The following is a 10,766-nucleotide window of genomic DNA, read 5'->3' on the forward strand; positions in this document are numbered from 1 at the left end:
TGAACCTCAGAAGAAAAATTGGTTGTCTCTTACCCTTTGGTATTCTCCCGGTGATTAATTTAGTATTCATCTTGTGATTGGTTCACTCCTCTATACGGCGGTATAATCACCCTACTCACTCATTTATATTCTTGCAAACTAGTTGTGGCAAGCTCTTTAGGGTAATTAGAATTAAGAGCTTACTTTGTTATTTTAAGTTCATCTAGTGGAGCTCTTTAGAGTAGTAAGATTGAGTCTTAGTGAGTAGTAACATTGTAAGTTGTGTGCCTAGTAATCATTGTAACTAGAATTATTGGATAGGTGGCTTACAACCCTTGTAGAGCTAGAGCAAGTTTGCATTTTGCTATTTGTCATACTAATCAAATTGCTCTAGTTGATTCATAGATGTTTAAATAGGCTATTCACCCCCCTCTAGCCATATTAGGACATTTCAGACTACCGGCACCCTCATCATCGACCTCACCGAAGTTTTCAAAGCCCTGAAAGTATACCGATGGAAGCTGAATCCCACTAAGTTAATTTTTGGCGTTCCATCCGATATCCTGCTAGGCAACGTCGTTAGTTGCTATGGCATCAAAGCCAACCTAGAAAAGATAGTGGCAGTGACCAACATGAAGCCACCGACCTGCATCAAGGACATCCAGAAGCTAACAGGGTGCATGGCGGCTTTAAGTTGTTTCATATCTCGTTTGGGCGAAAAGGGACTCCCCTTCTTCAAGCTACTCAAGGCTCAAGAGAAATTTGTCTGGTCAGAGGATGCTGATAAGGCATTCGCTAAGCTCAAGTGGTTCCTCACCACACCTCTGATCATGACTGTCCCCTAAAAGGATGAAACCCTGCTAATCTACATCGCAGCGACCAACCGAGTAGTTAGCACCGCCATCGTTGTTGAACGAGAAGAGGCCGAATATGCATACAAAGTCCAACGCCTAGTCTAGTTCATCAGCGAGGTCCTAAACGAGTCTAAAACTCGCTACCCCTAGGTCCAAAAGCTGTTGTACGCCATCATAATCACATCCTGGAAGCTCCATCACTACTTTGATGCCTACCACATAGCGGTGGTCACTGAGTACCCACTCGGTGACATCCTCCACAACACGGAAGCCAGCGGTCGCATCATTAAAGGGGCGGTCTAGCTCGGCACCTATACCATCGACTTTAGGCCTCGCCACACGATCAAGCCGCAGGCGCTCGCCGACTTTGTCGTCGAGTGGATGGATATGCAGACTCCTGTCCCGATCGACCACACCGAGCACTGGACCATGTACTTTGATGGGTCTCTCAACCTCGATGGTGCTGGGGCAGGCGTATATTTCATCTCGCCATCGAGCAATAAGCTTAGCTACGTCCTCCATCTACACTTTCGAGCATCCAATAATACCGCTAAATATGAGGCGACACTTCATGGTCTCCGTATAGCTATCGAGCTCAGCATTAAACGCCTCTAGGTGTACGACGACTCTGCACTCATGATCAATCAGCTCAACAAGGATTGGAATTGCACCAACGAGAAGATGGACGCTTATTGCGCCATGATAAGAAAGTTAGAAGACAAATTCTATGGCATCAAATACCACCACATGATCCAGGCCAATAATCAAGCAGCCGATGAGCTGTCAAAGATAGGATCGACCCTGGCTAAAGTTCTAGTCGGAGTGTTCGTCCAGGACCTTGTGGCCCCTTCCATCAAGCATTAACAAGAAGGCGTTAAAGAAAAACCACATGCTGAGCAGATAGTCATAGCAGTACCTAGGCTGAGCACTGATTGGAGGGAACCTTTCATCAAATACCTCACCAATGCAGACATCCCATCTGACAACACAGAGAGAGAATGCCTTACCCACCGCAGTAAGCATTACGTCCTAGTTGAAGGGAAGTTGTACCGCAAAAACACCAAAGAGGAGCTACTCTAGAAGCGTGTCTCCATGGAAGAAGGTGAGAAGATACTCAAGGAGATCCATGTCGGCATCTGCGGCAACCATGCGGCCTCTATAACACTGATCAAAAAGGCTTTTCGAGCTACTTTCTATTGCCCCTCAGCCATAGCCGATGCTCAAGCACTCGTTCACCAATGTGAGAACTGTCAGTTTTTCACTAAACAAATCTATGTCTCGACTTAGGTCTTGCAAACGTGGGCCCTTTGCATGCTGGGGACTAGATATGATCGGGCCCTTCAAGCCCGCGCCGAGAGGTTTCCCCTAGGTTTACGTCTGCATTGACAAATTTTCCAAGTGCATCGAATACAAACCCCTGGTCCAAGCTACAGCGAAGAAGGCAGCCGAGCCGCTTGATGACATCATTCACCGGTTCAGCGTGCTGAACAACATCATCACCGACCTGGGGTCCACGTTCACTGGTAGCGACTTCTAGGATTTCTGCGACGAAAGATACATCTCAGTCAAGTATGTCTCCGTGGCACACGCCAAGGCCAAGTCAAGCGCGCCAACAGTATGATCTTGGACGCGTTGAAGAAGCGGCTCTACGAGAAGGAGCAGAAACACCCGAATAAATGGCTCAAGGAACTACTAGCTATGGTTTGGGGATTAAGAACCCAACCCAGTCATAACACTGGCGTCTCCCCGTACTTTATGGTTTTTGGCTCTAAGGCCGTATTGCCTGCTGACGTCGCCTTCCGAGCACCTAGGACAGAGAATTACAACGAGGAGAACTCCGATCAAGCTTGGCTCGTTGAAGTGGATAGCTTAGAAGAGGAACGTCTGGTCACCTATGTCCGAACGGCAAAATACCTCGACGGCTTACTAAGATACTACAACCGTAATGTCAACGATTGGTTCTTTATGGGTGGAGACTTAGTACTCCGTAGGAAACAGAAGACAGACGGGATGCACAAGCTCTCCTCACCTTGGGAGGGTCCCTTCATCGTCAAGGTGGTCACCCGACCAGGGTCCTACAGACTATGCGACATGGATGAAAGAGATGTCCCAAACTCCTGGCACATCGAACTGCTTAGACGTTTCTATCCTTGAAGAGCTCATTTCAAAGATATGTACCTTTCATATTTGAGTATTCAATAAAGTTTTTAACCCTGATGTTTCTCCATATTGTTTTCTCCATGCTTTTCCGCTAAGCGATTCTGATTCTATGTACAACATCTTAAAGATGACACGCTAACTACGCCTAAGGCAAATACCCGAACAAACATGTTGACACTCGGACGTCTCTAGAGACGACCCTGTCTTTGACTTCTCCCTACATGTGCATGAGCGTCCGCCCTCTGCGTTATCAGTGGTCGACAGCGGTTCCTTAGCAACGCCCTGTTCTTCCCACACGCGCACAGCCCCTGCGCCCCGCGTTACGGTTAACAGGCTAGCTAGGGCTGGGGACTCAGCTATACACTACTGTTTGGATGGTTTATATCAAATATAAACACAAACATACCATAACAACGAGCGTTCAACAAAAGTTGCTAAGTACTTTTATACAACGATTCAACATGAGTTTTTTCTAATCTACGGAGCACCGCTCCCCCCTTTGCTGAACAGGTCGACGTCTTCGGCTAATTTCTTCCCCGGTTCTTTGGCTTCGTCCTCCAGTTTGCCTACCTCTCAAAACTGGATAGTGTCATCAAATTTCTGTTATTCACACTCTAAAGGCTTAACAAGGTGTGTGTGACATACAGTACGATGTGGCTTTATGCCGAACCCCTCTTATACTTCTTTTTGATTAACCGGTTTTTCTTAATTCTTGCTTACAAGAATAGTGTATATGACATGCCATTTGGAGCCAACCATTTATATGATATCTACTTGCATTGCAGTCTAGGTCTCTTCCGACATGGTATAACTGAGATTTGTTGCTGAACCCGTCTTAGGCTTCTTTTCGATTAACCAGTTTTTTCTAATTCTTGCTTACAAGAATAGTGTATATGATGTGCAATTTCGAACCAACCATTTATATGATATCTACTTCGCATTGCAGTTCAGGTCTCTTCGGACATGGTATAACTGAGATTTGTTACTGCGGTATGTCGGACCCCTCTTGCTCTTCGATTCGCTGACCAGCTTTCTATTCTTACTTGGAAGAGTGCTGGATATGACATGTTGTTTACAACGACAACAACAACATAGCCTAGGTTCTAAGTAAATTGGGGTAGTCTAGAGTTGAAACCCACCAAGAGCCCCAAGTCACGGTTCAGGCACTGCAATAACTGTTTTCCAAGCACTCCTATTCAAACATAGAACTCGGTCCATTCTTGTGTGACCACAAATTCATCACAACATACGTATTTCTACAACACTCAGTTGTTGAACATGTCGAATCTTTGTAGGCCAACATTCTGCTCCATACAACATAGCCGATCTAATCGCCGTTCTATAGAACTTGCCTTTTAGTTTTTGCGGTTTCAACCAAAAAAATCATATGACATTGCCTTCGCATTGCGGTTAATCATATGTCATTTTACATCAAAGGTTTTGTCACATATTCCCTCTATAGTGCAAATATTTATAATGAATCCCAAACGCTTATGCGGAAGCTCACCATAAAGGAATACTTGCTCGACTTCATAGTTTCAACCTAAAAATGTATTATTGCCATCAGTTCTTTTTAGCACCTATTTGAGGTGTAGCCTTTCTTCTTTATGTACTTATAATAAAGTAGTTAACCTAAAGTATTCATATATGTTTTTATAGTGCCATAAACAGCAAATATATTGAACAAAGTCATGTCCTGAACCAATCACTAACTTTGGTTGACCCGCGGCAACGCGCAGGGTATTGACTAGTATATAACAGATTCCCAGCCGTAAGAGCTGAGTGGCAACCCTACACGTACATACTTGTGCAGACACGCTACATACAGTAGTAAGAGTATATATCGGATGTAATGTATACATTCATCAGGTAGCGACAAGTACGTGTTTTATACTTTTATCAGCAAAATTGTCCGTGCTTTGCAACGGGATGCACGTCTTAAATGGTCATAGATAATTTATAGTATAAAGAATTAATTATCACATCATGTATTTCAATTAGTTGTACGATTCTATTCTGTATCATAGTTGGGACATGTGCTGCTCATATTTCATACTCATATCGTCGATCCCTGAATGTCCGTGCGTCGTAACGAGCATCGGCGCGCCACCTCCTCCGCCGCGCCGCCCCTCCCGCCCTGCCTGCCGCATCGCCCCTCCCGCCGTGCCTACACCGCGCCATCTCGCCCCTCGTCGCCGCCCTGCCTCCCGCAATCGTTCATGGCCGGATGGCCCTCGCGCTTCTTCTCCGTCGCCGGCTAAGCGCGAGAAGGGAGGAGCAGCTGCAGCGCGTGGATCTAGGGGCAACGGTGCCCATCCCGCGTGAGACAGGACCACAGGAGGGCTGGTAAAAGCTTCTTCTTTTATAGCTCCTCCGTCTCTTCCAGCTCTCTCCTGCTCGGATCTGCCTCGTCCCCGATCGATGTCGGGCTTCGTCATCGCCTACGTGTTCCTCATCCTCCTCTTCCGCTGTCTCCACCAATACCAGCGCCTGAAGCACGGCGTGTGGGCAACACGGCATAGACGGCTCAGATAGTTAAGTTTTGATGAAGGCGAAGAAGCGGTCGGCAGTCCGGCACACGCATCTCACCGACACATCTTTCCCAGAGCCGATCGTTTGGTTTGTTGTTGGTGCAATCACGTATTTATGGTGGATTTTTTTTCTCTCTATTTCTATTTCTATTCAATCTTTTCTATTTGGATTTGGATTCGACTTCGATCCAATTACTTGCCTGAGGCAGGAGATTTCCTTGTTTGCCCTGTTGTATACGTGAACTTTCCTTGTTTGCCCTGTTGTACGTGTAGGATTAGTAGTCTCCACTGAAAACGCATAAAATTTAAAAGGAGGCCAGACCAAAAATATGGCTGAAATTTTACATCTTTATTATTAGGGATAGATTTGGAAGTAGGTTGCGCATGCTTCTTCTGTGCGGCAGCGGCAGTACTAGTAGTGTAACTCTGCAAGTGCAACCACCCCTGACCTGACTCTGACTGGTTGGCTTTGCATCCACGATATGATGCACCCATTGCTTTGCCCCCGTTGCTTGCCGTTTGGTCGGGACAACGAACCATGCTTAGTTTCTTTCATCTGGCACATTGATTACATTACATTATTGTCGAGATCAGATTACTACTATTGTTTTGGAGTACTCTACTCCTTCAGGTCCATTCAGAAATTAATCACTCCGATCCGATCCATTCGAGAAGATTAATGCATGTATACACGATGAGCTAGCGTCAAATCCGGAGATCTTTTAACTTGAATGCTACTATATATGCTCTAATAATGGAATAATGTACTAAATCACTGTGTATGTATGGAAGAACCTGCTGAATGGTTTCAGTATGCATGTACGAAAAGGGAAGAAAAAAAAAGATCAGGATTCAGAAAGTAGCACGCGCGTACAGATAAACAGTCAGCAAGGTGCAGCAGTAACCACGGAGTTTTGGCCTGACCTGGTAACCCAGCAGCAAGCTACAGTGGTGACCACAAGTTTTCATTTTGACCTAAGAGTCTGAAAGCCCAGTTTTATTTTGAAGAAGGAACCCAGAAAGGCACAGGATCGGAAGAAGCAAGCAGAGCAGAGGCATGCATGGATGATAATTGATAGGTCGATAGGTTTGGTGGAGTCAGCAGAGAGATGGGGAGGGAGATGAAAGTTTCCGTTCCACGCAACATCAACAATGCCAAGAGATAGGGAAGAAAGAAAGAAAGGAAGCATCATGCATCGGTAGCCAAGGAATAGAAAAGGCGAGCATGACAGCAGGAGGATGTACAGCCTGTTTGGCTGGCTAGACGATAATCGTATATTATTTACTGTTGACTGGTTTAGTTGGTTTGGTATAAGAGAAAAATACTATTTCAGCTTATAATCTATGATCATATACGATCGTTTACGGTCTGCCGAACAGGCTGTTAATTTGGGGGCGGATAGGAGACGGAGACGGAGAGGGACAGCACGCTAGGGATAGGATCTTTGGTTCGATGATGAAACGCAACCCAGCCCCTAAGCCTCGGCTCCCATCATCACTGGAGTCTGGAATCCAAGACAAGAATACACCACGCACGACAACACACACATGCCCGGCTCTCATGGTCTGTCCCTACAAAGTTTGCAAATAGGATCATTTGGTCAAATTTGGCTTATACCGATGCTTATGCTGATTTGTTGTGAGAGGAAAGCACTGTTCGTTCGCTGAAAATAATGATGAAGAACAGGGCAGTGCAATAGATAAAACATTACTATCCAAATCCACTGTATATAAATATAAATAGTATACTTTGAGTAAGCAGCACAATAAATAAATAGATAAATAATAAATATAAACACCAGGCAGGGAATATGGTAATATATGGTCTCATGCATTGGCAATTGGCATTGCCGCTGCCCCCTGGTGGATGTGGATCTCTCTTTCACACGGACACGGGACACGGGATCACAAGACGCGTGCTCGATCCTCTGCCGTCTGCCCCATCTCTCTTCTCTCTATATATATATGAGACCTCCAATCCATATCCATGGCACACGCCAACATATCACACAATCCCCATATCTGTTGGTCTCCCTCCTCCGTCCCTCCCTTCCCTTGCAGGCTTCCATACTGATCCATACGTGTACGTGGTACGTGCCGTGCCAAGCTTCTCCCTCACCTACCTAAATCCAATCCACTTCCTTTCTTTTATCTGCACATGTTCTCTACTTCCATTTCATACTTTGTGTGCCCTCCTCGATATTTCTCCTTCTCCTTCTTCCTGGGAGCGGTGTTAATTGCTCTCTTGTTGTGGAGCAGCAAGAGCCGAGGAGGACGACGACGGCAAGAAGAGATGGCCGACGGCAACAGCAACTCATCGGCGTCGTCGGTGGCCACGGGAGAAGAGGTACAGGTGCCTGCTCTGCTCTACTTACTACCATGCCACGCCATGGTGTTCGTCTGAACTCATTATGCACTTGCTTGCTGAAATGGATCGATCGAGAGTATTATTTGTTCTTTATTGCGATCTATCGTTTTACGGATGCTTCGTTCTTCTGATCCACCACGCGTTTTCATTTTCTCTATAGATGCCTCTTTTTGTTCACATGTTTTTCTCTGCGTGCTTGACTGATCCACCATGTTTGGAAATTCAAGAACCAGAAGAAAATTGCTCTTTTTTCGCTGCTGCTGTTGTTTCTTTGTGTGTTCGATCAGGCTGCAATGTGGATCGTCTTAGACTGGTATCTGAACATCTCAAGCACTAATAATCCCGCTATCTGATTCAGTAATTCTCAGTAAAAAAAAACAAGTTCATAGGATAGTCTGTTCTGTTCCAAGTTCCAACAGGAGAGTGTTCCTGCTGAATAATGCTAACTACACAGCGACTCACCGAACCTTTTCTTCTTCTTCTTTTGCTGGAAAAGTAATCGCTGGACTGAACCTTACATCCACCGAAAACTAAAGGACGAAAATGATATGAAGAATCTCTTGGCTGAATTTTTCTGGTCGACGCTCTGAGAACAAAACCCGTGGGCCAACCGGCCAAGGCCAACTCATGCATTCTGTTCATTGCAGACCAGAACAATACCAACCTTCTTCTTTTTCACCAATGAGAGCGAGACAAGCTTGGAATCTCTCATCTTTGGGGGTCCATCTGCATGGATCGTGCACAGGCAGTGAATAGCATTTCCCTGCCCTGAATCATTTGATTTGAGCACATTTCGTCTGAATGTTTCTGAAACCCTTTCCTTGTCAGCGACAGCTTCGTTCACGGATGGACGTCGGTTCAGTAGCTTGTTTCACATGCTCTACTAGCTACTTTTTCTTCGCAAAATAGAGTAGAGTAGCCACGAAACGTGCGTCCAGCCTGCAAACAATAATGAATGGTATCTGGAAAAGAAGAAGAAGAAGATGGGCTCTCACTGAGTGCAGACTTGTTTTCATTTTTTTTTTTTTGGAGACGTTGCAGACTTGTTTTCATGAACCTGCCTGCCTGTGTTAGTTGCGTTGTTGGGTCATGCACTATCTTGTTGCATTCATGATTAGGCAGCCTTGTGTCAATCAAGAAAGTAATAAGAATGTGTAAATGCATGATTCCATATGAATATGAATATGGTGTGGGTTTTGTTAGCTAGCGTTCAATTTTATACGTTACTGGTTACTGCACTGCACATAACGCTTAACAGCAATATACTTTGATGTGCAGGCTTTCGTTGAGAAGAAGTATGGTGGAATGGTGCCTAAGAAGCCTCTGATTTCAAAGGTATTACTATCTACTGCTGGGCTGACCAACCTTAAACATGCAGCACCGATGAGCATGGAACGAATTTCTGATGATTCTTTTTTTATTTGGTGGTTTTCTTGTGTAGGATCAGGAGCGCGCCTATTTCGATTCTGCGGACTGGGTCCTTGGCAAGGTATCCAATCCTTCTCACCCATCCAGGAATAAATAAATGAGCATCTCTGCCTCTGCAAGTTTCTTGTATGCTACAGGCCCATAGATGGGCTACAGCATGCACAGATGCTACCTACCTGTTCTCCGAACTGATGAAACCTTTGCTTTCTGATGGAAATGCTTTGCTTCAGCAAGCTGCAAACAGCGGCAACGCACGGGCTGCTACTGCTATCGAATCCTTGAAGCCAAAGCTAAAGGTGAGTAGCTAGCCTACAGTGATTTTAGCTCAGCTGCACTGCACTGCACGTTTTATCAATGCAAGTTGCATGCATTGTGGTGAAAGCAAGATGTTTGTTGCTTGCAGAGGACGCCCCATCACCAGCTTCCCCCTCGCAAGCCGACCTGTGCTTCCAGCTGAGCTGAAGTCGTGCGGAAAATTAAAGGTGCCTGAAATTGCAGTCTCTGAAACTTGCACCTTGTGAGTTCTGAGGATGCTTCAATTTAATTGTGTTCTTTATTTCTTTTGGATGGATGATGCAGGGCCAGGGCTTACAAAACTTCCCTAGCTCTGGCTGGGAGAGATGATGAAGAGATGGAGTCGCTGGGATTACTAGTTATTTAGTTGGTTGGACAATTGCATTGGTTAGGGGAAATTCGGGAATGAGCCCTGCAATTAGGGGAAATTTAAGCCTGTGGGGTTATAGATAGACCAGATATTGCTAGTAGTATATGCTTATTTGTGGAAGTGGTAGTTGCCATCATCTGTTTCAAAGTATCTTGGGTGGGCAGATGAAATGTATCCTCTCTTGGCTTCTCCGTTTGTTTACTACATCTCATATATATATTCAGCAAAAACAAGAGAATGTATGAATGAATATTCCAATTTGGGATGACAATGTGAAATCCTTTTGGAGGAGCTGAGAATGACAGGTATATACTGATGGAAAAAGTCTATTCTACCGACTGAATTGACGTCGTAGTCTGATTTTACTCCCTGAATTTTAAAACCATTCAAATTACCCCTACCCTGGTTTAGAATGGTTTTAAAGGCGGGTTTGTCCTTTTTTAGTTACAAAAACTCGGCATTAATGTTTTAAACCACAAAAATAAGTCTAAAATCTAAAAAATCACAAAACATTCTAATTTATATGTGAACATGTTTTTTTTTTAAATTCACAACAAAATATGTAATACGCAAGTAACACGAATACGCAACACCAACATGCTTATACATGAATTAGAATGTTTTGGAAATTTTTTATTTTTGGATATTTCTCTATTTTCATCGAGCTAAAACTTTTATTTTGAATTTTCTAAATATGTAGTCACAAGCTCTTTTATTTGGATTTTTCATATCCCATTCTATCTCTAGATTTTTTTTCTTTAGAATTTCCAAAAGCCCATAAC

The 10,766-nt window shown here is 44.4% G+C and overlaps 1 protein-coding gene across 5 annotated transcripts; it reads left to right on the top strand.

The window, feature by feature from the left end:
* The first annotated feature begins 7,421 nt into the window (after window positions 1-7,421).
* LOC136552977 (uncharacterized) lies at window positions 7,422-10,351 on the top strand. Of its 5 annotated transcripts, XM_066544565.1 has the most exons (8): window positions 7,422-7,614; window positions 7,784-7,871; window positions 8,389-8,640; window positions 9,171-9,227; window positions 9,334-9,381; window positions 9,551-9,616; window positions 9,707-9,802; window positions 9,900-10,351. In XM_066544565.1, exons 3-8 carry the CDS (start codon window positions 8,623-8,625, stop codon window positions 9,942-9,944), a joined length of 330 nt encoding a protein of 109 aa, XP_066400662.1. In that variant the 5' UTR covers window positions 7,422-7,614; window positions 7,784-7,871; window positions 8,389-8,622; the 3' UTR covers window positions 9,945-10,351. The 5 variants fall into 5 exon arrangements, with proteins under 5 accessions (XP_066400662.1, XP_066400658.1, XP_066400659.1 ...); XM_066544561.1 differs by lacking the exon at window positions 8,389-8,640 and having other exon boundaries at window positions 7,784-7,877; XM_066544562.1 differs by lacking the exon at window positions 8,389-8,640.
* The last annotated feature ends 415 nt before the right edge of the window (window positions 10,352-10,766 follow it).

This window comes from Miscanthus floridulus, chromosome 4 (genome assembly GCF_019320115.1).
Source record: "Miscanthus floridulus cultivar M001 chromosome 4, ASM1932011v1, whole genome shotgun sequence".
In the NCBI taxonomy this organism is placed as follows: Eukaryota; Viridiplantae; Streptophyta; class Magnoliopsida; order Poales; family Poaceae; genus Miscanthus; species Miscanthus floridulus.